Source organism: Martes martes, assembly GCF_963455335.1.
Source record: "Martes martes genome assembly, chromosome: 3".
In the NCBI taxonomy this organism is placed as follows: domain Eukaryota; kingdom Metazoa; phylum Chordata; class Mammalia; order Carnivora; family Mustelidae; genus Martes; species Martes martes.
Window position 1 is genome coordinate 61393468 of NC_137890.1, and position 26623 is coordinate 61420090.

At 41.3% G+C, this 26623-nt stretch overlaps 1 protein-coding gene across 1 annotated transcript in view; it reads left to right on the forward strand.

Annotated features, from left to right (window-relative positions):
- The window catches only part of WDFY2 (WD repeat and FYVE domain containing 2), a 173526-nt gene that overhangs the window by 48482 nt on the left and 98421 nt on the right, over positions 1–26623 (forward strand). Inside the window, exon 2 of the mRNA XM_080799754.1 lies at positions 26263–26330. Within this exon, the coding sequence (XP_080655880.1) occupies positions 26263–26330 (68 nt within the window). The remainder of the gene's footprint in view (positions 1–26262; positions 26331–26623) is intronic.

Consider the following 26623-nt stretch of genomic DNA (forward strand, 5'->3'; position numbering starts at 1 on the left):
TTCAAACTGACTCCCTACTGAGTGCAGAGCCCATCCCAGGGCTCAGTCCAATGGCCCTGAGACATGACCTGAGTTGGCCGCTTAACTCACTGAGTGCCCCCAGGGGCTATCTTTTCACTGGTAATATCTGGCTTTTCCTTACTTTCTTGTGAGTTTTGGGAGATCTCATTGAACAGCTAGATCTCTGCAGGTCCCCCTTGTTTTTCTGCATAGCCAGTCTGCATTTCACTGCCTGTTTCTCAGACCTTCAGTTTCACTGTTTACCTTCAAGTACTATCGATTCCCTGTTGCTCCTTTTCACCTTTCATCCTACTAACATTCACATCAGTGATTCACTGTTCTCTGGAATCTTCCTGAGAATGTAAATTTTTAAGATTTGTAAACTTGTCTTGTTTTTTGCAGTTACCCTAATTATTCCCCTATGATTCCCCTTCTCTTAAAATATCTGAGTCTTTTCTCCTATCTCCATTGCTAGCTTCTCTGTTGGCTCATCTGCCAAGTGAGGTCTAGTCTGTTCAATATTGGTAACTGAAATATGCTTTGTCAGGGGTTGTGTAGGTCATTGTTCCGTTCTTTTCATTATAGGCAAAAAGAAGGGAAAAGTTAGATTTATTGTCCTTTCTCATCAGCAGCTCAGAGTTCTAGTAGTCTGTGTGGGGTAGGGGTGGAGCTGTGGGCAGTGGGAGACAGCTGCAGGGCAGAGTACCCCTTTTGTGGAGGAACAGTCTCCCTTTTGTGTTGCTTTGGCAGCTCTAAGCCAACTGGAGTAGTTTCCCTTTCCCCTGAATAGCTGCCTGGCCTGGCATCCAGGCAGAAGCTCCAGCACAGCTCTTTGTCCCACGCTGGTCTTGCTTCCAGCCTCCGCTCCAATTCACGAGCTGTCCTCGGGATCTGAAGAGGGGACCCTGGTGGACTTGGGCCCTCTGTGTAATGGAGTGCTTAAGAGGTGAAGCTTGAGTCGGATAGCCATTGGGTTCTAGTCCTGGCTTTGATGTTTTTTAGCTGTTCAACATTGGGCGTCTTGTTTAACCCTCTGAACACCAGCTTCCTGGTATATCTAACAATATTGAAATTTGTTAACAGCTTAAGGCCCTTCATGGGACTTCCAGGTCTTAGTAACTGGTGGATGGTAGGCTTTGGTTGATGACGACGTCCCAGGGCCTGGTTGCAGATTGGTCTCTTCTCTCATTATGCTCCTTTCCTAAGCTATCCTCTGCTGACTCTCCTCAAGGGTTCATGTTTGTGGATGGGGCTCTTAAGTGGCCAGTAGGTGGTGAAGAATTTTCCTTCATGAAGTTAGCTGGGGCATTTTCACAAAAAGTGATGAGAAAAGGGAGTCATGCATCATATTGGTTCCAGGTACTCACGTATAATTCTTTATTATTTTTTTAAAGACTTATTTATTTGAGAGAGAGAGAGAGGGAGGGAGTGCATATATGCGAGCAGGGGAAGGGGTAGAGGGAGAGAGAGAGAGTTCTTAAGCAGACTCCCTGCTGAGTGTGGAGTCTGATGTGGGGCTGGATCCTAGGACCCTGGGATCATGACTGGAGCTGAAGTCAAGAGTCAGATGCCTAACTGACTGAACCAACCAGGCACCCCTCACATGTAATTCTTTAAACCAGTACAGCTTATTTTAATAAATGGTGTGAGGTAAGAGTCCACTTTTTTTTAAAACAAATAATTAGGGCAGCTCCTCTTATTATATAATTTATCTTTTCCCCCATTCTTCTTTTTTTTTGATTTTTAAAGATTTTATTTATTTATTTATTTATCTGATAGAGACAGCGAGAAAGCGAATACAAGCAGGGGGAAGTGGGAGAGGGAGAAGCAGTCTTCCCCCTGAGCAGGGAGCCCGATGCTGGGACCCTGGGATCATGACCTGAGCAGAAGGCAGACACTTAATGACTGAGCCACTCAGGCACCCCTCCCCCATTATTCTTAATAACTTGTTAGTATGCTAATTAGTATGTATGCTTGAGTCTGTTTCTGGATTTTATTTTTTTCCACTGCAGTCTGTTTATTTTGCTGTAGTGCCATGATATTTGAATCTTTTTTCTTCAGTGGCAGGACTATTTGTGAAGAGCATGGGGTTTGGAGACAGGCTACCAGAGTTTGAATTCTGGCTCCTGTAATTCCTAAGAGGTTTACCCAACCTCTCTGTACCTCAGTTTCATCATCTTAAAAATGGACATAGTGATAGTGCCAATCTGTAGAACCCGCGTAAAGATGAAATCAAACAATTCCCATAAAGTAACTAAAACTGAACCTTTCTTAGCATAAGTGCTCACTAAATGTTACTTATAATTATTACATCTCAAAATCTCTTACCATGCATAACACAGATGTTGTTTGTTTTGAGTCCAGATTTCAAAACTGGAGATCAAAAAAGTATAAAGATTTTTTTCTTCATCATCTTCTTTCTCCTTATTTCCAAGCAGACATGTGGCTTTAATTCTATGAATAAAAACACCAAGAACTAACAGTGTAGTCTTGCAAAGCCCAGGAGGTGTGTTTTTGGGAAAGAGTGAATAAAAATCTGACTCTGGGCTCATGAGGCCTGGGACCCCATTTATACCCTCTTGGTATTTCTAGTACTAGTCCTGGTTTATAGTACATACTCAGCGCACACTTTCCAAAATGAAGAAGTAATACTTTAGCCTTTTAAAAAAACAGTTTTAAAAAATACTGTGAGGGGCACCTGGGTGACTCGGTTGGTTAAGCATCCGACTTGGGGTGCCTGGGTGGCTCAGTCATTAAGCGTCTACCTTTGGCTCAGGTCATGGTCCCAGGGTCCTGGGATCGAGTCCCACATTGGGCTCCCTGCTCAGTGGGAAACCTGCTTCTCCCTTTCCCTCAGCCTGCAGCTTCTCCCTGCTTGTGTTCTCTCTGTCTCTGTCAAATAAATAAATTAAATCTTCAAAAAAAAAAAAAGAAAAACATCTGACTTGGGCTCAGGTCATGATGTTAGGGTTCTGGGAGTCAAACTCAGTGGGAAGACTGCTTGTCCCTCACCCTTTTGCCCCTCCTCTGATCCTGCTCGCTCTCTCTTACTCTCTCCCCAAATAAAATTTTTAAGAAGGAATATAATGAGACCGGGTTAGAGTTGATTAAACTTTGCAAATCTACAATACCTGTTACCACCTTAAGAATGGAAGAGGCTGGTTTTTCCTCAAGATATTCAGTGCCAAGAAGTAAATTTAGTAGAGCAAGGAGAACTAGTTGCCTAAAACATTTTATGTAAACTGATCAAAGATTGGATGTGTTGTGGATTAAGTGGATTTCGTCCACACTGACAAGGCTCAGATTTGGAGGAGAAGCCCCATAAGGAAGTCCCCATTCTTTTCAATGGCATAAGAGGAGTTGGGAGAGAAATTAAACAGTAACTCTGGTTTTCTGTGCCAGTCTGTAAGAGTGGCAGCTTGGGGTAGCTGAGAGGATTTGACAAGATAGCATGCTGTTTGTCTTGTGTACCTCTAGGCCTGTGAGAAGTGAGTAAATCCAGATCTGCCTGAAGCCCTGTGCAAGGGGCTGTAAGTGCCCATAGGCCATTTTCTTTTCCTCCTGTCTTCTGTTATCTAAATAGTGAAAATTTCACGAAGCTTCCTCCATTTCTCCTTCTGTGCTCACAGCCTACCACACTCCAGGAGGTCAGACAGCTTCAGAAACAAGATGGAGGCAGGAGAGAGACTGAGGCTTTAGAGTCGGGCTGCTTGGGATACCTCCCAGTTCTTCCCTTCACTGGCTTGGGGGCCACAGGTGGGTCGGCGTTTGTGCTGTGCAGCTCCTCACTTCTCAAATGGAAATGAAAACAGGATCCCCCTCCTCAAACTTTTCTGAGGATTAGATGAAGGAAAGCAAGTAAAGAACAATGTGTCTTATATAAGGAAATTCTCAGTAGGGTGCCGTCTTAGTCAGTTTGGGCTGCAGTAACAAATTACTGAGGATTGGGTAGTTTTCTCACAATCCTGGTGGCTGAAAGTCTGTGATCAGGGTGTCGGCATGGTCAGGTTCTTGATGAGAGCCTTCTTCCGGGGTTGTGGATGACCGTCTGTCTTCTCGTTGTAGCCTCACATGGCGGAGAGATGGTGTCTATTCTTAAAAGGGCACATTCACAAGGGCTCCACCTTCAAGACCTAATTACCTCCCAAAGGCCCCACCTCCTAACAGTCACATTGGAGCTTAGGATTCCAACAGATGAATTTTGGGAGGGACGTAAACATTGAGTATGTAACAGATATTCCTTGGACTACTACCGCCGCTCTTTTACTTCCTCAGCTAGTAGGAGAAATGGAAACTTTACTCTAACCATACCACCACTCTCCATTGCTCTTCTGGTGTCCCCATATCTGGGCAGACTTCTCAGACTCTGGGAGTGCCTGCATACACATTAATCTGGCTTGATGCTTATCAGAAGGGATGTCCACCAGGAGTTTTTGGAACTTTTTTACAATGTGCTGGATACCCACCATTGTCTTCCTTTATGTATCATTGTCATACACACATACACACACACACACACACACACACACACGTGTATATAACATGTATCTTTTGGACATTTGGTGATATTTGAAAATTTCAGCTTTTGCTCATTTGCAGGTTGCTGTGCTAGCTTCAGCTGCCTTCTGTAGCTTACATTCATGCATACAAATTACACTCATGGACCTTCATGCTTTAGACTCAAAAATTCCCCATTTTGTAATTATCTTAGTTATCTTGGCCGTGGTCAACTGGTTGTATCAAAGTCTGTAGGCCATGATCAGTATAACTTGGGAAGTGCCATTCCTAGCAGAGAGGGCAAAGAGGGAATTGACCTTGACCCACTTTGGCAAGATGGAAAACAGCCAGTTCTCTGGCTTTGTGTTCTGTCTTTTTAATCACAGAAAGCAAAATCATTGCAGCAGTCACTCAGGCTCAGTTAACTGAAAGGACTCAAAAAAAAGATTTCCCAAAGCATACTTACCTAGGGCTTTAGTAAAAACAATGGATACAACACAGCAGGAGAAAGAAAGTACAAGGCAAACTTCAAGGAGGTCTGGTACATCCCAGGTCCTTTCTCATTTGCACATGCTTTTTGTCTTTGTATCTGGAGCCTTCAGGATACCTGTGAGATAGTTTGGCCTAGACAAATAGATCAGTGAACAAAATAGAGTCCACAAAGAGACCTACACACCTACACGGTGAATTGATTTTTGACAAATGTGGTGGAGCAAGGATTATCTTTTCAACAAATGATGCTGGAACAGTTGGATATGCACATATTAAAAAAATGAACTTTGACCCATGCCTCATACATTTATAAAATGAACATAGAATAGATCATAGACTTAAATGTAAAACCTCAGACCGCAAAGCTTCTAGAAGAAACATAGGACAAGATTTTTGTGATCAGAAGCTACATTTTACAAAATCCCCAGGTTATTCTTACACACAGGAAAATTGGAAAAGGACCACCCTGTGTAAGGTGTGTGTTGAAAGATGAGCACTAGTTATGCAGGTGAAAAAGGAGGATGGGGGAGAGAAATGCTTCAGAGGGGCAGTGCATGCAGGGGGCCCAAGGGTATGAGGAGTGAGGGCATGGCTTTCACTGAATAAATTCATGCAAGAATTTTCACCACTGTGTGGTGAAATAAAAAGAAAAAAAGACAATTTAATGAGTTTTTTTAATATCTAAAATGAAGTTTATTCAGATTTTAGAACTCTTAGATCATGTTCTTCTTAACTTTTTGTAAAGTGAAAGTGCTAGCAAATTGTATGTTTTTCTTTTTGCTTAAAATGTTTTTTCCTTGGCAAAATCAAAAGCTGACAACCCTGTTTAACTCACCACCCTTTTAGTTTTAGGTTTCGTTTTTCTCCTGGCCTATGAAATCCAACCAGGTTTGGCCATTACCGAGTTGGAGAACTAAGAGTAGTTGGGTAGAGCGTTGGGCAGCTGGGGCCAGAGGAGTGTACTGGGTTCAGATTCTGGAGGACCTGGTAGACCAAGCGGGTGGCCTTGATTCAACAGCATCCCCCCCCCCAATCTTTGAAGGTTGAGCCATAGTTGGATTTGCATTTTAGAAAGTTGACTTAAGTGGCGGGTTGAAGGGATCAGAGAAGAGTGAAATAGGAGGCCGAAGATGAGGTAGGAGGCTCTTGCCAAGGCAGTATGATACAGCAGAGCGAGGACAGACTTCATTTACATCACGGAGGTGGAATCGACAGGAATTAACAATCTATTGGACAGAAGGAGGAACTTTACATTAGTTAAATTACTGTCTGACTTTAAATTTTGGTGAATTTTGTGTGCACAAATAAGTACGCCAGTGCCGTTCTCAAACCTCTTAAATGGATTGATTTAAATGACTATGGAGTGGAGTGATTGAGCATCTGTGCAGTGTAGTCCCTCAAAGACAAAGAGAAACTCATTAAAATGAGATCAGAGAGTTAATCCATCTTCACACTTAAGTACCCATTCATGAAAAGCTATGCTGTGTGACTCAGAAAATGCTGATTTCATTCATTTTCTTACGTATGTAACTACTTGGGAGAATGCTAGCTAGTAAAAATATGGGGTACTGCTAAGCTTTTTGGACGTTTATTTTTACAGGGATTAACTCAATACTGCTGCATACTGTGTAGAGCAATACTTTGCATATCATGCCTGATTTACAGAACGGCTTCTGGTGGAGGGGCTCTGTGGTTTGTGAGCCTTATTAGCTCAAGAGTCTGAGGAAATTCTTAGGAATTTAGGATCTTAGGAAATTCTTAGGAATTTAGGATCTTAGGAATTTCAGGATCTTCTTGGAAGTTAATGTATTCTTGAAAAGAATTTTAGAAAATGATTTCGTTTTTAGTAGTACTTTTACCTGACTTCTCTGACAAAAATACAAATGAGAGTTGACTAATAAACAGAAGGTTCTGTTTCTCTGGCATCTCTGCATTTCGTGAGTTAGCGTGTAAGCTTTTCTGTTGGTATGGCTTAAGTTTCAGCATGTTTTCCAAGGGAGGTCAAGATATAATGAATTATTTCTAGACTTTTATAGACTTTTCTTCAACCAACACATAAAGAAATTTTAGTGTTGTAGGTTCATTTACACTGTTTTACACCATGTATTTTGATACATCAAGGACATTCTATGGGAGCTTACAGGGGAGGTTCGATATGGAGGGAAAGTTAATGTGATTTTGATTTATGGGATTTATTAACATTCATGAGTATATATTATGTATCTCAAAAACCCACAGGAAGGGAAGTTGATTATAGGAGGAGAGGATATCCATATACTATGTTTTTTTCAACAAAACATGAGATTTTTCGACCCTTCATGCTAAAACATCACTTTATATCAAGCAGAATTCTAGAGGGCTGTTCTCCTGTGTTTATTTGACCTGGCAGAGGAAAGATGTAGTATCATTGTCTTTTGATTTTCCCCATTTCATACTTCCTATGTATTACTACAGAGCATGTCCAATACATTTAAAATTTGTGAGAAATATGATTAGTCTTAGTCACTTTATAAAATAGATTGTAAAGGCTTTTATGATTCCATCTAGAAATTCAGTTCTCGTCGCTTGTCATAAGGGAGAGCAGATGGATGTTCAAAATAATGTAGATTATTTAATATGGAATCTGAATACGTTTATGCCATTTAGTGTTTTCCAGTAGTGAGAAAAATTTAATTTCCTAATGAAATACATTTAAGCACTGCAGAAAATAGACATTTGCATCCACTCTGTTAACTTCAAAGCAGCCCATGTACTATTGTCTCCCTTATCATTTACATGTGCTACTATAAGTTGTGTATTGAGAACATGAGAACTTTAAAAATGTGCTAGCAGGTTTATTCTGATACTTTGTTCTGATTTCTTTTGGGCATATATGCCAGGTAATTTGGCTCAGCTGTTAAAACCTTAAAAGCATGACTTTTTCTAGGTTGTTCATTAATTTTAGAGACCCAGAAATTATTATCCATTCTCTAGAAATAAAAAGTATTTCATTTGTGAACTAATTATTAATACCAACAAAGGATTCTGGAGGACCTGGTAAACCAATTCAGATAGCCAGCTGGATGACGATACTGTTTAGTACTACTTGAAATTAACATCCACTACTATTTCTCTATTCATAATTCCTCTGTACTCAAAGGAGGCTGTGCCTTTTTGTTACATACAGTTATAGATACAGTTATGAGTTAAGACCTCAAGATTTTTTTTTAAAGGACATACTCTGTTTTATTTTTATTTTTTAAAGATTTGTTTATTTTAAAGTGCGGGAGAGCAAGCATGTGAGCAGGGGGAGGGGTGAGGGAGAGAAGCAGAACTCCGCTGCGTGCAGAGGCGGACCAGGGGCTCAAGAATCTGAGATCATGACCTGCCCGGAACCAAGAGTCAAATGCTTAACTGACTGAACCACCCAGACACCCCGACAGTAGGCTTTTCGTGTTACTTTTCCCACCATCTTCCTCTGTCATTTTGATCAAATTGTTTAATTCCTCTAGACTCCGAACGCCTTCGGACATTGACTATGAATGATATCTTTGCTTTACTCTCCTTAGGGTGTTTTGTAAAGGATAAAGAGAAAGAGAGGAAGGTAGGCAAAATGGGTGGATTTTATATTTTCTGCTCTACTTTCTTTAATTTCATTAGTGGAAGTTATTTCCCAAAATCATTTCTTGCCTATCTTGGGTCCATATTATTCATGGAGCATTTCCAGTCATCACTGAAATATAAAAGGTAGTGTTGAAAAACATGTGTGACATGTTTCTTATGAGAACATGGACAGCAAAGAAAAAGTAGTTATGATCTAATGATATGTGACTGAATTTCTATTTTCTTTAACAAGGCCTACCTTCATTCTTAGAGAATATTTTCTTTGCCTGAAGTTCTAGGACATCAGGGTAATGGGAGCATAGCTGTAGTCTGATCAGTTATCTAGGAAAGGAAATGGTAACTTTCAGGGGCTGGGTGGCTTAGTCAGTTAAGCGTCTGCCTTTGGTTCAGGTGATGATCTTTAGGTCCTGGGATTGAGCTCCACATCAGGCTCCCTGCTCAGTGGGGAGTCTGCTTCTCTACTCCTCCCCCATGCTCGTTCTCTCTCTCTCTCTCTCAAATAGATAAAAAATCTTCTTAAAAAAAGGAAAGGAGGGGGCGCCTGGGTGGCTCAGTGGGTTAAGCCTCTGCCTTTGGCTCAGGTCATGGTCTCAGGGTCCTGGGATAGAGCCACATATCAGGCTCTCTGCTCAGCAGGGAGCCTGCTTCCCCTTCTCCCTCTGCCTTCCTCTCTGCCTACTTGTGATCTCTCTCTCTCTCTCTGTCAAATAAATAAAATAAAAAAATTTTTTTTCTAAAAAAGGAAAGGAAGTGATAATTTTTTATCTGATCTGGGCTCATTTCCCACCATTGATTGTCTTCATCTTTGAATTGACATTTTTCACAATTTCTGTAAGAGGCTGAGCCATTATCTCTCAACTCTTACCTCTTACTCCTTCTCTATATTATTCCTTCCAATTATACATATCTTAGAGCTTCTCATTCTAGTCTTTTTCACTCTTTCATGTCTTTTAAATTTTAATATTTTCCATATCTTTGTCTTCATGAGGATCGTCTTATGAAGTGTTTTTCATTTATCTTTAGTTTATAAATCCTCTCTTCTATTGTATCTAATCTGTCCCATTTGTCCATTGGAATTTTTATTTCAGTAATATTATATTTTTCATTTTCAGAAGTTCTGTTTTTTTAATCCACTGTCTATATATTTTCAGCCTCTTTTATTCTTGAAGCACATTGAATGTAGTTATTTTATATTGTATTTCTGATGATTTTAGTATTTGAAGTCTTTATTGGTCCCTTTTTGTTCTTTGATTTTTGCTGGTTCTCACTCTGATACCTAGTTTCCAGGTGAGTTTTGTCATTTTAAAAACTGGATCTACTCATTTCCCCTAGAACTTCATCTGGGGAAACTTTTTAAGGTCTCCTTGAAGTTGAGTTACTCCATAAGACTGGGTTTGCTTTTGCTTCTTTGGTTACCTGAGTACATCATAAATCTAGGACCACTTAAAATTAAATTCTTGGGGTTCCCTGAGTGGCTCAGTGAGTTAAAACCTCTGCCTTTGGCTCAGGTCATGATCCCAGGGTCTTGGGATCGAGCCCGCATTGGGCTCTCTGCTCAGCAGGGAGCCTGCTTCCCTTACTCTCTTTCTGCCTGCCTCTCTGCCTACTTGTGATCTTTCTCTGTCAAATGAATGAATAAAATCTTTTAAAAAAATTAAATTCTCCATTAAAGGCTTCTCAGATCACAAAAGAAGAGTAAATTTGTACCAAATCTTTCAGGAAGGTCAGCTTGTAGAAAACAGCTTTATTTATTGATTGATCGATTTTTATGTAGATGAGTTTCCTTGCTGTCCCATTTCTGCATGGGGAGGGGTATGTCTCTTATATACTCTTGCACCAAGGGTGTAGCCGTTGGAATCTTGGCTTAAATAAGGTTTCTTATTAGATTTTCCATGTTGGTTAGGCTCTAGACCTTTCTCCTATAGCCCATGCCCAGTGTGACATTAAAATGGATACCTAAGATCTACAGGGTCCAACAGAAAACTCTTAAGGTTAAAAACGTAATAGTTTAAAATTGTTAAGAACTCCCTTATAAGAGTTTTGGGGAGCTGCAGATCCCTCACTTTCAAACAAGTTTTCAAATAACAACACCAAAAAGAAAACCAGATTCTACTAAATTGAAGCCAGCATTTGATTGCTTTTAATCTGGAAGGTCTTTCAGTGTCTATTCTGTCACGCTGCCGAAAATCGGTGAGATTTTCCAGCTTCTCTTTCTGGAAAAGTGAGTTGACTTTGGGAGGATTTTCCTTGTTTTTCAAATATGGGTGGTAACTCCATCACGATCTGTCTTCATCATCTGTGTGGCTCTCCAGACTGGAAATGTTGTAGCCACCTTTGGCTCTTTATCCATCCTGTGATTTCTTCTTAGAGATGGTTCTAGGACTTAGTTCTTCCTCCTTAATCCTCTGCCACGACTCTCTTTTAACCTGTTGATCACTACAGGAGGCTCTCAGGTGGTCTTCTAGTTTTTAATTTTTCTCTTGTCTAATCCAGGTTGCTTGCTACTGCCAACATAATCTTTTGAAAACATCCCCTTTTGTTATGTAAACTTACCCCCTTAAACATGGTTCAGAAACTCTGATTTGTTCCTTTTTTCATAGGATACCAAGTCTGATTCCTCCAAAACCTATGTCCCAGTTGGATTTGGATTCTGGAGGGGAACATGCTGCCCTACCCTGTTGGAGTGGGCAAGTGAATTCCTTTTACACATTCTCAGCCAAGGAATGAGACTGTTTTTTTACTGGCCCTCTGATGGCTGCATCTTTGGCACCTCTGCAAAGGTTACACTTGCAGAGAAATAGAGAGCCTGTTTCTTTTTTAAAAGCTTTAAAAAAGTTTACCATTTGAACCACCTTTAGGTGTTCAGTTCAGTGACATGAAGTACCTTCACACTGCTGTGCATTCATCCCTATTACCCATTTCTCAGATGAGAACTCCATACCCATTGAACAGTAACTCTCCATTTGCCCCTCCTCCCAGCTCTGCTTTGTTTTTTAAGGTGTAACAAGTTTCCTAGCCATTTTGCTACATGTGGCTACCCTGGAAGGGATCATCAGTTCATCTGGCCAGAGGCATTCTCCGAATCACTGCTTTTTCTTTCAGTTTACTGTTTCATTAAGTCCCTCTTGTGCATTTATCACTGCTTTTTCTTTCAGCTTACTGTTTCATTAAGTCCCTGTTGTGCATTTATCACGTGCTTGGCACTGTAGCGGGCCGTAGAAATATAGGGGTGAGGAGGATGATGACAGACCGGGCCCCCCTGCTGTGGATAGAGGCAAGAACAATATTTAAATCACATTGTTCCTCCGGCAATTCCATCCGTATTCCTCCTAGTGGGTGATCTTGATGAACACTCCACTCTCATATTGTTGAATTTCTCAGTTCAAGGCTTGTACTCCTGTTTCTTTTGCCTGTGAGGGACTCTGGCCGAGGAACAGATGGCATTGCTGATGCTAATATCCAGGAACCCATCCAGCCTCTCTGATCTGGTACATTCCTGGTGCTGGCCTATGGGTTACTCCTTACTGTTGCACTGGGAATGTGTTCATGTTTTTTCTCTTCTATATCCACTTCTTTTTCCTTTCTTTTATGTATTTATATGACCTTTTCCAAGCGCCTTCTCTGGGCTAAGTACTGTATATATTTAAAGTAAAAGTATTATAGGTATTAAAAAAAATCTAAGGTAAAAATATTAAAAAATAAAAATTTCTTTGAAGTTCTCAAGGAGTTCATGGACTTGCTAACTAGGATCGACAGGCAATGCGACTGTTCTGACGTTGTCAGGATGCAATGTGATTCCAGACCTTCGTTCCGCCCAGGAGTCTGGTAGGCTTACCTGGGGAATTGTGCTAAAATGAGAGAGCAGATCTGCAGGTAACAGCAGTGAGAGGTGAGAGGGAGGGAGTCTGGGAATTCTAAAACCCATAACTATGCAAAGACTGGAAGCTGTGCTTAAAACTTAGCCACAAAGAGTTTAACCAAGAAAACAAAATAAACAAGCACGGCTGGAAGGCTAGGAAACTAATTGCAGCCCCAGAGTAGTGCTTAATAGTAATGAAACCACTCAGAATTAAGACCTTATGGGGGGAGGTTTCTTTCTCTTGAGGCCCTTACTATTGCTTGACAGAGACAGTCATCTCATGTATTTTGTGTGTGTTTGTAATTTCTTACCTGGTCCATTTAACCTCATTTTGAGACTTCATTTTATAGATTTGAAAAGACAATGAAGATACTGCCACTTGATGGTGAGGTTTCAATTTTTACCTTGTGAAGGCTTATTAAGTGACCTTTGTGTTAGGTCCGTTAATAAACGAAACGAGACTGAGACAAAGTAAGGCACCCAGTTGGTTAAGATACTGTCTGGTGACGGCTGTAAGAATCGCATCTCTCTGAAGTCCGTGACTGCAAATGACCAGAATGGCTGTTACTGTTTTTCAAGGAGGAATGCCAGGAAAAGCTCCAGGTTTTGAAATCTAAACCAGCCATGGCTATTCTTCAGCCACAGATTGCTAGCTTGCTAGGTGAGAAAGAAAATCCAGGTGTCTGTGATTCGGCATGTTTTTTAGGTCTGATGTGGTGGGTGGTGATGCTTGGCATGGAGCCGCCTGGGGGTGTCAAGAGGCTGGACCGTGCCCAGCTTGAGCCCCTCTGTCTCAAACCCCTAAGTTGCCTTAATTCACTCCACACAGCAGTCTGTCTAGCTGTGGAGAAACCCTCCATAAAGAGATACACAGAGTTTTGTAAACGATTGGGTTTCGTTTATTCACCACATGTGATTTGAATGCATATAATGAGAATCCGGTGGTCTGTTTTCATTACTAATAATCAGGAAAATGGCTTTTAAAAAATCTTTTAGGTATGTTTTACAAGAATTTCTGCAACATTATTTGCATTAGAGGCATTTTTCCCCCGTTCACAAGTCACTGTAAAAACTACAAAAAGTTACTGACTGCCATCCTGTTGCTTCAAGTTTTTCTGTTCGTTCGCCGATCGCTAGGGGCTGCCTTCTGTTTGTATTGAGGTTGCAGTGTGTGATCTATTAGACGAGTATTCCCTGAAAATTCAGGGTCTTGAAAACACAGTCGGCATCACTCCCCCCCATCCCCCCGCATCCCCCCCTCGCCCCCCAAGTTACTTCAGTGGTGGCAAAAATAACAATTGTCCCCTGGGAAGTGAAGCTCATTGCTATGGTAACTAATGAACGTTGCATCATTCTAGGGCACATTTTTAAAAGCCTGAATTTCAACATGGGTAGACGCCTCGTCTTATTTTATTCAGTAGCTTAGCAACCTGTGGTATACTGTTTGTCACCACCCCCAATCTTCCCTCTTCTCTCAGAAAAGTGACCTATATAGATAGTTTTTTTATTACGGGCACGTTTTCACTGTGAATTTGGTTCAGTTCTTAGGTATGTTTATAACGACCTTATTTTCTGGACCAAAAATGAGGACATGTGCTCTGTCTGAGAAGTGAAGGCTGTTGGTTATGTCCTTGGTGGCCCATACCAACGTTGTTGTGGATCTTCTGTGTGCTGCACCCTTCACTGTTGGTGTTATTCCGGGGTTCATCTTTGGTTCTTTTCTTACTTACCGGTGGCTTAGCTACTGCTTCTGTGTTGGTGGCTTTGCAGATCTTGATCTTCAGCTCAGGTCTCAAGAAGCCCCTGGACTCTGAGTAGGAAGGCAGTTCAATCCTCGACAGTCCTAACTGGGGCATCCCCGCACTCAGCAAGTTCAAGATGGAGTCAGCATTGCCGTCTACAAAAGTCACTTCCTGGTGAATGGGACCACCATTCCTGCAGCTCCCCCATACCCGGTCAGCCCCCGAGTCTGGACGCTTCCACCTCCTAAGTGCTCTGAAGTCTGCCGCCTTCTCTTGTCCCGAGCTGCATCCTTTTTCCCTGGTTTACTCTCTAACCACGCTGGTTGCTTCAGGGTAAGCATTCTTCTTCCAGGCTTCCCTAGACAAACAAAAAAAATGATGATTTTGTGACTGGCTGCTTGGTTTTCAGTCACTCCCCATTATCCTTGGAGTAAAACCCAGACTCATCAGCATGGCCTGCAGAGCCCTGTGTGGCCTCCTGCCTGCTCCTTTGTCCAGCTGGGGTCTCCTTATCCCTCTGGGCCACTCCCTGCCGGCTGACCTCCACGTGTGCGTGCCTTGCTTCCCTTACCAGGAGTGTGCCCCCATCCTCGGCCCCCTTCCTCTGCTAGATGCTGCCTCATCCTGCATTTCAGACACTGTCATCTCTGGGACGGTCTCCCTAACATCTAAACCAGGCTCCATTTCAGAGCTTGATGCCCCCACATGTTTCTGGAACAGCAGGGACTGCTCCAGCCCAAGTTCTCACCTGGCTGAGTTGTGGTGCTTTGCTGCCTGTCGCATGCGGTGGGTAGCGAGTTTCTGAGAACAGAGGTGGCACTGTTTGTCTTTGTGCCTCTAGTGTGATTCCCATCCTGTGCCTAGTAGGTGTTTTAAGTGATCAACAGGTCAGTGAATGAATGTATATAGATGCACCTGTGAGGCAATGGGACTGAATCCCTCACTTCCAGATTTGAATAGTCTTGGAATCCCAAGTTGTTCCAGTCCCTGCCTTTCATTGTCTCCATCTGTATAAGTGGGCTCTTAAAGACTGCTAGAATTTAGAACAAAGGGTTTATTTTTCCTGGATAGGATGGGGGTGGGAGTGGGCCTGGTATGGTGCTTGGCCGTGTGTGTGTGTGTGTGTGTGTGTGTGTACATACATAGTTCAGCAACTCTGTGTCACTAAACTCTCTTGCCAGCTTGTGTGTATCTAGCACAGTCTGAAACAAGAAAGTCAAGTACAAAACTAAAATTTGGGAATCTCATAAAGGGAACATTTGACTCCCTTGCTGGATTGAAAGTTTGATCTCTCTGTGTGATCTCATTGGCTGCTGGGGGAGGGCTGCCTGTGAGGAGGTCACACCCAACCTAGTTAAGGTTGCAGGGGAGGCAGGCACTGGGTTCCGTTTTTTGGACGGAGCTGGAGTGGGATGGGAGGCACGGTCAGAATGCCCTTGCATTTCTCATTTCTTTAGGGACTGGTAGACACTGGAGCTGTAGAATGGGGGATTTACAGCTCTTTCCTCATCATTCCCCGTTCCCCACCAGCACAGGGTACAGATCTCTTGGTTTCAGATCAGCTTCTTTGCTGCCATTCTGCACGAGGTCTCTGCGGATGTGATCAGAGAATTTCCTGGTGGTGGACAGGTTGGGGGTGGGTGGCTGTGGGGAGGAACTTTTGACTGATCCTCTTGATCTTTTGGAAATGATGACTACCGCTTCTTGGACCTGGCATGGAGCTTGGCCCTGGGCAGATGCCAAGTATGATAAAATCGGGTTCCTTCTCTGGTGGTGTTTAGAACTCAGTCAAGGAGCAAACGTGCACTGATCATGGTGGAGTGTTGATCAAGACTACAGTTCAGGGGCGCCTGGGTGGCTCAGTGTTAGGCCTCTGCCTTTGGCTCAGGTCATGATCTCAGGGTCCTGGGATCGAGCCCCGCATCTGGCTTTCTGCTAAGCAGGGAGCCTGCTTCTCTCTCTCTCTCTCTCTCTCTCTCTGCCTGCGTCTCTGCCTACTTGTGATCTCTGTCAAATAAATAAAATCTTAAAAAAAAAAAAAGACTACAATTCATCCAACATCTGTTTTCACCTTGAAAATGAAAAGAAAAAGAAAAACTCTTGTAGGTTTAAGGAATAATATTTAAGGCTAATAGTTAACAGTAATGTTTACCTGCTGAAATGTGGTCAGCTGTGTCCAATATAGAATAAGATGATAGCTGTATTTTTTCCTTTTTTTAAGATTTTATTTATTTATTGGACAGATAGAGATCACAAGTAGGCAGAGAGGCAAGCTCCCCGCTGAGCAGAGAGCCTGATTCGGGGCTCGATCCCAGGACCCTGGGAACACGACCTGAGCTAAAGGTAGAGGCTTTAACCCACTGAGCCATCCAGGTGCCCCGATGCTGTTTTCAAAACAGCCCAGCTGCAAAACTGACTGAGGCCCACTGGGGATATCTTGTCAGGTTATTTTGGAGATGAGAATTGCTTCTCCCAACTGTCTCAGTGTCTGTTTCTGCCTTTGGTGAGAGCTTGGGGGAGAAGAGTAGGCAGGGGGAGAAGAAGACAGGACCTTGTAAGGTAGACAGTGCAAGGTGCATGGCTCTGTCAGGTTCACGTGAATCCAGGCTTTTGTGTGTGGGGTGAATGCACTTTCTCTGCTTTTCAGGAGGGACATGGATTTTTCTCCAATACACTGACCTCTGCTGGCTTAACAATGACTCTTAATCACAGCTGGTTTTTTTCTTGAATTTTTTTCCGAGGAAAAAAGTTTTTCACTTACTATTAAAAACTGTTTGTGTTGCTTTAAAAATATAATTTGCAGAAAAATTAATATTTACAGCTTTGTATAGTGGAATTTACATTCATCTAGGAAATTCCTCGCTGTCCAGATTTTACTTTTGACCTCTAGGATGTAGTGCTTTTTTTTTTTTTTTTCTTTTTTAAGCTGTTAATATACCTCTAAAGATAAGGGAGCAAATACTTTTATATATAAATTTTATTTTTAATTATAAAATTTATCAGTTGCTCTTAATACATGTTGGTATAAGGAAGGCAATATGTTTAGTGAAGAGAGTACAGAATTTAAAATAACTGCAGGTTAGGGGTTCAAGCAAATTGTTTAAATTCTCTAGGCCTTCTCACCTCTTATTTTTGTTTTTTTTTTGTTTGTTTTTTTTAAAGATTTTATTTATTTATTTGACAGACAGAGATCACAAGTAGGCAGAGAGGCAGACAGAGAGAGAGGAGGAAGCAGGCTCCCTGCGGAGCAGAGAGCCTGATGCGGGGCTTGATCCCAGGACCCTGGGATCATGACCTGAGCCGAAGGCAGAGGCTTTAACCCACTGAACCACCCAGGCGCCCCTGTTTTGTTTTAAAGATTTTATTTATTTATTCGTCAGAGAGAGAGAGAAAGAGCGAGCGAGCACAGGCAGACAGAGCAGCAGGCAGAGGGAGAAGCAGGCTCCCTGCCGATCAAGGAGCCTGGTGTGGGACTCAATCCCAGGATGCTGGGATGATGACCTGAGCCGAAGGCAGCCGCTTAACCAACTGAGCCACCCAGGCGTCCCGCTTTCTCATCTCTAAAGGATGATTTGTGGGACCTCTACGTGGCTCAGATGGTTAGGCGTCTGCCTTCGGCTCAGGTCATGATCCCAGGGTCCTGGGATGGAGCCCCGTATCAGGCTCCGTGCTTGACAGGGAGTCTGGTTCTCCCTCTGTCTCCCCACTGTTCCCCCTGCTTGTGCTCTCTCACTTTCTCTATCAAATAAATAAATAAAATCCTTAAAAAGTAATAAAATAAAGGATTATTTGTTTCATAGAACTATGGTAAGGAATAAATATATATGCAGCGTGTTTTGGGGGCTGTTGTTTCTGTAAAAATGTTTGTCACTATTATTAAAGTTAAAACTAATATTAGCCTGCCACCCTTTTGACCTATACATCTATTTTTAAAAATCTTAAAACAGGGGCTCCTGGGTGGCTCAGTTTGTTAAGCGTCTGCCTTTGGCTCAGGTCCTGATCCCAGCATCCTGGGATCGAGCCCCACCTCAGGCTCCCTGCTCAGTGGGGAGCTTGCTTGTCCCTCTCCTTCTGCTGCTGTCTGTGCTCATTCTCTTTCTCTGTCACTGTCTGAAATAAATGAACAAAAAAATCTTAAAACAGACCTTTATTAGCTGTATTGTTATGTACCTTTTTTACTGGAATTTTTAGACTCTGTTATTTAAATGTTTATATGTGCATACGTACATACATACACATCTATGTAACCTTACAATTTATGCATCTGTAAGGCCAGGAACATTGATTGTGCTAACATCACAGTAGTGTCACAGCCTGGCCACACCTGGCTTAGTTGCCGCCTTCAGCTCTCATCCCCACAGAGGAAGCTGGTCCACCTCTATAGCTATTTTAAACTCAGTACGTTGAAAATGCAGCTCACTCTGTTCTCCTGCCTTCCTGCCCTGGCCCCCCTCCCCCCATGGTGGGAAGAGTTTTGCATAGCGTGGTGGTTGAGAGGAGCAGTCTTGGAGGCTAGATGCTGCCTGGGTTCACACTGTGGTTTTGCATGACCTGGGGGCTCTCTATGCCTCAGAGCCCTCGTTGGTGACATGAGATCGATAATTGTTGGGATTGTTGGGAGGCCACGTTTGGAATTCTGTGGGCAAAACAGTCCCCTGTGAAGCCCAGTAGACTTCTTTTTGTTCCCTTGTAGTAGTATCCATAGCAAATCACCTCTGCCAAGCATCCTGTCTAGCTTGTGGTCTGTTGTCTTCTGTTTATTGGCCTTTGGGCTCTGCTCTTCCCTCTCGGGTCACGATAACAGCTGCTAAGGAAGAAGAGGAGAATGAGTCTAGTGTAGACGAGCAGCAGTCTCTGCCACCTTGGACTAGCCTATCTGCATTCACCCACCATGTATTTAGCATGTGTTTGCCATGTGCGATACCCTGTGGCAGCCCCTGGGTACATAGCAGTGAGCTATAAAAGAATGTTCTTTATTATCATGCTATTTTCTTATTTTTGTTTTTCAGATAATAAGCACATTTGTCAGTGGGTAAAGCAAGTAAGAGGCTGTGGCCAGTGCAGTGAAGGAAGTAAATGGGATAATAGGTAACACTGTCCCTCAAGGGTCAGCCTGCCACCCTTCTCCACGTGGATTACATACCTTTCCTACATTGCCTTATGTGGATTCAAAATCCCTCCTGGCCCTTATCATTCGGGGTTATAATGATGTTTCCATGTCTGTCTACACGGAGCTCCTGCACAGTGCCTGGCACATAGCAGATACTCAGTACATGTGAAAGAAATGGATAAAGGGACGGGTGAATAATGTACAGGACATCTTTGTAAACTGAGCGAAAAATCCCTTACATCAAGGATTCAAATGTTCCATATGTTGGCAAAGCCAGAAAGGCTTTGGATCTTGAACTCTCCCAAGCAATAGTGGATTCATGTGTTTTTTAAAAAAAATAGTGATAATAGTGACAATAATAATAATTGTTGACAATTACTGAGTACTTGCTGTACATCAGGTACCTTCCATTTAAGGGTACCCAGGTGGCTCAGTCGGGGTTGAGCGACTGACTCTTGATTTCAGCTCAGATCATGATCTCAGGGTCATGCAATTGAGTCCCACATCGGGCTCAATGCTCACTGGGGAGTCTGCTTGAGATTCTCTCCCCCTCTGCCTGCTCCCCCACTCATGCACACAATCAATCTCTCTCTCTCTCTCTCTCAAATAATCAATAAATCTTTGAAAACAAAAAGAAGCTTACATTTAATCTTCACAACAACTTTCTGCCATAGGTTCTGATTATAATTCTCCTTTTCCATGAACTAGAAACTCTTGGCTAACTCAAAGACACCTCTGATTTAAATGTTCAAAATTGAGCTCATGATTCTCACCCTGAGTCCTGCCCTTTTCCATTGTTCCCCATCTCTGAATGACAGCACTATCATGTACTTGGACAGACCCCAAATCTAAAGAAGGACATTCCTTTCCTTCATCTTCTCTGTCTGTTAACATGTATTCCAATCCCGGTAACAAAATCCTTCGACAGTGGCTTCAGGTAAAAATAGAGGAAATCATCTCACAAGCAAGTCTGTAGTTACTCTAAGGGTTGCTGGCTCACGGGTACTGTTGAGGCCAGGCCCTTTCTGTCTTCAACCCTGTGGACCTTAGCATGTCTCCTTCTGTCCTCAAGCTTGTTGTCTCATGATTGAAGGTGGTTGCCTCAACTCCAGGCGAAGTCTATATTGCTTGTTCTTCTTAAATGTCTATTGGGGTGAAATTCACATGACCTACAGCGAACCACTTTAAAATGTGCAATTCAGTGGCATTTAGTGTGTGCACAGTGTGGTGTACCCACCAGCTATCTTTAATTTCAAAACTTTGTCATCACCCCAGAAGAACACACCATTACCCACTGAGTAATTACTCCCCTTGCCCCCCACCCTCATCCCCTGACAACCTCTCATCTTTCCCTATGGATTTGTCTGTTCTGGACATTTCATTTAAAAGAATCAAACAGTATGTGACTTTTTTTGTCTGGCTGCTTTTACTTAGTGTAATGTTTTTGAGGTTCAAGCAAGTTTAGGATGTGTCAGTACTCCATTCCTTTTCATGGCTGATATTGTATTATTTTATATATATACAACTTGTTTAACCATTCATCTGCAGATGACATTAGGGTTGTTTATACCTATTGGCTATTGTGAATTGTGCTGTCATTTTTTTTCTTTTTAAAAAAATTTATTAATTTTTAAGATTCCAGTGTAGTTAACATACAGTGTTATATTAGTTTCAGGGGCACAATGTAGTGATTCAGCAGTTCTGCACATTACTCCGTGCTCGCTGTGATGAGTGTACTCTTAATCACCCTTTACCTATTTCACCTATTCCCCACCTACCTCCGCTCTGGCGACTACCAGTTTGTACTCTGTCTTTAAAAGTCTGTTATTTCTTGGGGCGCCTGGGTGGCTCAGTGGATTCAGCCTCTGCCTTCGGCTCAGGTCATGGTCTCAGGGTCCTGGGATCGAGCCTTGCGTCGGCCTCTCTGCTCAGCGGGAAGCCTGCTTCTCCCTCTCTCTCTGCCTGCCTCTCTGCCTACTTGTGATCTCTCTGTGAAATAAATAAAAACTTTAAAAAAAAATAAAATAAAAGTCTGTTATTTCTTGAAATCCACATGAGTGAAATCATATGGTATTTGTCTCTCTGACTGACTTATTTCACCTAGCATTATCCTCTTGATCCATCCATGTTGTAGCAAATGGCAAGAATTGTGCTGTTATGAACATACATGAACACATATCTGTTTGCATACCTAGGAGTGGAATTAGTGGGTCATATGGTTTGCTGTTTTTTTGAGAAACTATCAAACTAGTTTCAACAGTGGCTGCATCATTTTACATTCCTTTGAGGAATGTATGAGTGTTCCTATTTCACTATAGCCTCTAGAACACTTAACTTCCATAAAATAATTATTATAGGCCTTCCTAGTGAGTGGGAAATGGTATCTTACTGTGACTTTGATTTGCATTCCCTGTTGACCAGTGATGTCGAATATCTTTTCATGTGTTTTTTGGCCACTTGTTAATCTTTGGGAAAATGTCCACTAAAGCCCTTTGTCCACGCTTTAATTGGGTTGCTTGTCATTTTGTTTTTGTTGAGTTATAAGAGTTTCTTACATAGTATGGGCACTAAATCTCCATCATCTATATGATTTGCAAACATTTTCTCCCATTCTGTAGCTTGTCCTCCCACTCTTGATGATGTCCCTGTTACACAAAAGTTTTGAATTTTTATGAGGTCTAATTTATTTATTTATTTTTTGTGCTCAGGCTGTCGTGTCCAATTCAAGAGTCCATTGTTGAAGTCAGGGTCATGAAGATGTGCCTCTGTGTTCTCCTTTAATAGTTTTAGTTTCAGCTGTGATATTCAGGTCATTAATGCATCCTGAGTTTTTGTATGTGAAGTTGGGGTCCAACTTCATTTCTCTGAATGTAGTTATCTAGTTGTTCTAGTACCATCTATTGAAGAGATTATTCTTTTCCTGTTGAAGTATCTTGACACCCTCGTCAAAAATTTATGGTCCGTAGGTGTTTGTTTGCCCCTATACCTGGACTCTCAGCTCTGCTCTGTTGATTCACATCTATGCTTCTGCTAATAATACTGTGCTGTTTTGATTACTGAAACTTTGTAGTAAGTTCTGAAATAAGGAATTGGGAGGCCTCCAACTTTTGTTTTTCTTTCCAATATTGTTGTGGCTATTTGGGGCATTTTGCCATTCCACATAGATTTGAAGATTGATGTTTCCATGTCTGCAGTAAAAGCTGTTGGAATTTTGAGGGGATTGCTTTCAGTCTGTAGATTGCTTTGGGGAGTGTTGTCATATTAATATCCACTCTTCCAGTTGATGAACATGGGATACCTTCCCATTCCCATTGTGTCTTCTTTAATTTCTTTCAGCAGTGTTTGTAGTTGTCACTGTGCAAGGCCTTCACTTCCTTCGTTAAATATATTTCTAGGGGTTTTATTCTTTTGGATGCTATTGTAAATGGAATTGTTCTCTTAATTTTCTTTTCACAATTCTTGTTGCTGGTGTATAGAAACACAACTGATTTTTGTGTATTGATTTTTGTACCACACAATTTTGCTTAATTTGTTTATGTGCTTTAGTGGTGCTTTTGTGGATTCGTGGGGATTTTTTGTATGTAGAATCATGTCCTTTGCAAATGCAGACACTTTTACTTCTTCCTTTCCAATTTGGATGCCTTACATTTCTTCTGTTTGCCTGATTACTCGGACCAGGACTTCTAGTAATGTTGTAAAGCAGTGGTGGAAGTGGGCACCTTTGTTTTGTACTTGATTTTAGGGAGAAAGCTTTCAGTCTTTACCATTGAGTATGATGTTAGCTGTGAGTTTTTAAAGAATATCTTTTATCAGGTTGAGAAAACTTCCTTTCATTCCTTGTTTGCTGAGTGTTATTTATCATGAAAGGTTGTTGGATTTTGTCACATGCTTTTGTGTTTGCTGAAATAATCATCTGTGTTTTCTTTTCCCCCGTCATCCTGTTAATGTGCTACATTACACTGATTGACAGTCTTATGTTGAACCGCCCTTGTATTCCTCTGACAGATTGCACTTGGTCATAGCATGTAATACTTACAATGTGCTGTTTGATTTGGTTTGCTAGAATTTTGTTGAGGATTTTTTTTATCTGTATTGATAAGGGATATGGGACTGTTATTTTCTTTTTTTTCGAAGATTTTATTTATTTATTTGACAGAGATCACAAGTAGGGAGAGAGGCAGGCAGAGAGAGAGGAAGGGAAGCAGGTTCCCTGCCGAGCAGAGAGCCCCATGCGGGGCTCGATCCCAGGACCCTGGAATCATGACCTGAGCCGAAGGCAGAGGCTTTAACCCGCTGAGCCACCCAGGCACCCCAGGACTGTTATTTTCTTGTGATATCTTTGACTTTGGTATAAGATAATGCTGGCCTCATAAAATGTTAGAAAGTAAGTAGTCCTTCCTCTTTATTTTTTGGAAGGTTGTATAGGATTGTTGTTCATTCTTTAAGAGTTTGATTGAATTCAGTGAAGCCATCTGGTCCTGCACTATTAGTGATTACTGGTTCTATCTCTTGAATTGTTCTAGGCCTGTTGAGATTATTTCTTTTTGAGTTAGTTTTGGTAGATTGTGTGTTTCTGGGGATTTTTTCCATTTAATCTAGATTATTAAATTTACTGACATACAGTTGTTCATAGTATTATAATTCATTTCTTTTAAGTAGTAATGCTCCCACTTTCATTACTTTTTTTTTTTTTAAGATTTTATTTATTTATTTGACAGGCAGAGATCACAAGTAGGCAGAGAGGCACGCAGAAAGCAAGGAGGAAGCAGGCTTGCCACTGAGCAGAGAGCCTGATGCGGGACGTGATCCCAGGACCCTGGGATCATGACCTGAGCCAAAGGCAGAGGCTTTAACCCACTGAGCCACCCAGATGCTCCGCTCCCGCTTTCATTTCTGATTTCAATTATTTACATTCTCTTTGTTTTTTGTAATTAGTTTAGCTGACGCTTAATTTTGGTGACCTTTGCAAAGAACCACATTTTAGTTTCACTGATACTGTCTTTGGTTTTTAATCTCTCTTTTGTTTTTTTCTGTTCTAATCTTTATTATATACTTTTATCTGCTGGCTTTGGGTTTGTGTGCTTTTGTGCTTTTAGTACCATAAAGTGTAAAGTAAGTTTGTTGATTTGAGGTCTCTCTTCTATTTTAATATAGGCATTTACTATCAGTTACCCTCTGAGTACTGCTTTCACTTCCCCTCACTGATTTTATTATGTTATGTCTTTATTTTCATTCATTTCAAAGTACATTCTGATTTTCCTAGCGATTCTTCTTTGATCTTTGGTTGGTTAAGGTTATGTTGTTTGATTTCCACATATTTGTGATTTTTAGATGCTGCAAGTGCCTAACTAGACTTCAGAGTTCTAAAATAGTGATTCTGACAGTTCTTGCTGACTCAGTAGCTGATTTGGTGTAGGGACTGATTCCTGGAGCTTCCCACTGTGCCTTTCTCTGTGATGTCACCTGTATTTATTTTTGTTGAGATAACAATGTCCATATTAAAATGTCATACCAGCATGTTCTAAAAAAATTAAGTGTAGCGCTATGTATATAAATAGTATATGTATGGAATTACTTTTTATAAATTATTTGTGATTATATCTGTCCATCCTGTAAACTAGGATAGTTGAACAAGAAGATGGAATTTTTGTATGTATATGTAATCGTGTCACTGTATATCACTATATTGTATCTTGTGGCTGTGGGGAGAAAATGGTATTTCTTTATTGTGTCTGTATTTAGTCTAGTTTTTCTCCTAGTACTTCATATAGGAGACCCGTTGATAAGGGGGAAAATCCAATACAATTTATTTTTTATTTTTTTGAAAAATCCAATACAATTTAAAACTTAGTCTAGTACATTGACTTAAATAGTGTGAGATAAATATGCTCAGTCTTTGTTTGCTCTTTAGCCTGGGATGATTTAAGTGTGGGGGGTGAGTGGTGTGGTCTGTGGGATCTCCCACCAGTAGGGAACTGCTTATTTCTCTTGGTTTGATTTCTCTTACTGCCTCTGGTCTCTAGAAGAATGTTCCATTACCTTCTAGATGTGTTTGCCTCGTTGGCCTGTGCAGATGCTGTCATGGCTGGTGTAACTAACTCATGGTGGGCCTTTCTGGTTAGTGAGAACCTAGTGGTACTCTCTGACTGCTTCATTTTCTCTCTGGTGCCTTCTTTCTGAGCTCCTCTGGGTCTCTGCCATGTCTGTATTTGACCGCTGGCCCATAACTTCATTCACAGCCTTTGCTGCAGGATTTCCATGTTCCATCCAGGCCTACTGGCCAGCTTCTAGCTCAGGAATCTGAGTCTCAAAGTTTATGTTACCTGACCATGTCTGGGAAAACCTTCTGTCAAGACAGTGGCCTGGCCTGTGAGACTATGGATGTACTGTGTAACTGTTCCGTGTATGTCAGATGCTTCATTTCATCTCTTCACACTTCTTTTACTAGTAAAACCTAATAACTCCCCAGACAGATGAATGCTTCCAGCAGACTAAGGCAAAGGTCACAAACTTGGACATGCAGAACAACAATAAAAATAGTAATTTTCAAACACTTTCACTATTGCATGTGTGTATACAGACATGTGAGGATGTAATTCTAAGTGTGCACAAACCTTAAATTTAAGGAACATAGGATCTATGGAGAGGCATAAGTGGTGTGCACGTATATAGTTATATATAAGTAAATATAATATATTTAGTTACTTACAAATATATATTTATTTTGTTATACCTACAAATATTTATATTTGTAAATATTTATATATTTATGTGATGTTTGTATTATTTATCTATTAAATATTTATAAGTATTTATAATTAAGATCTATCTATATAAATGTATGTAATATATTTAATTAAGACATAACATAGTTAAAGGTAAGAGGCTTGGTTTCTGTCACCATTTTCCCATGACTAAAAACACTGTGATTTAACACACGTATTGTTTTTCTTTTGCAGGACCGTTCGTGTATGGCTAAAGAGAGACAGTGGACAGTATTGGCCAAGCATATACCAAGTGATGCCTGGTAAGTATCTGGATCTCTGTCTTTAAAAATCAGACATGGGCCTCACCTCCCCTTCCTTTCCAGAGTGCCTTCTTTGTATTTTCTTCTTGAGTAGGGATGTCTTGAGGGTTGGGATTATCATTATAATGGAAAGTACCATATTCAATCATTTTAGCGCTCAGTATGTAAAAGAAGAAAATTGTTTTGACATTGACTATATATATTCATAGTTTCTGAATAAGATTAATGGAAGAAGGGCTGCAGCACACAGGCTCTCTGATTACAGTTGTCTCCCTCTTTTCCAACTTTTTGTT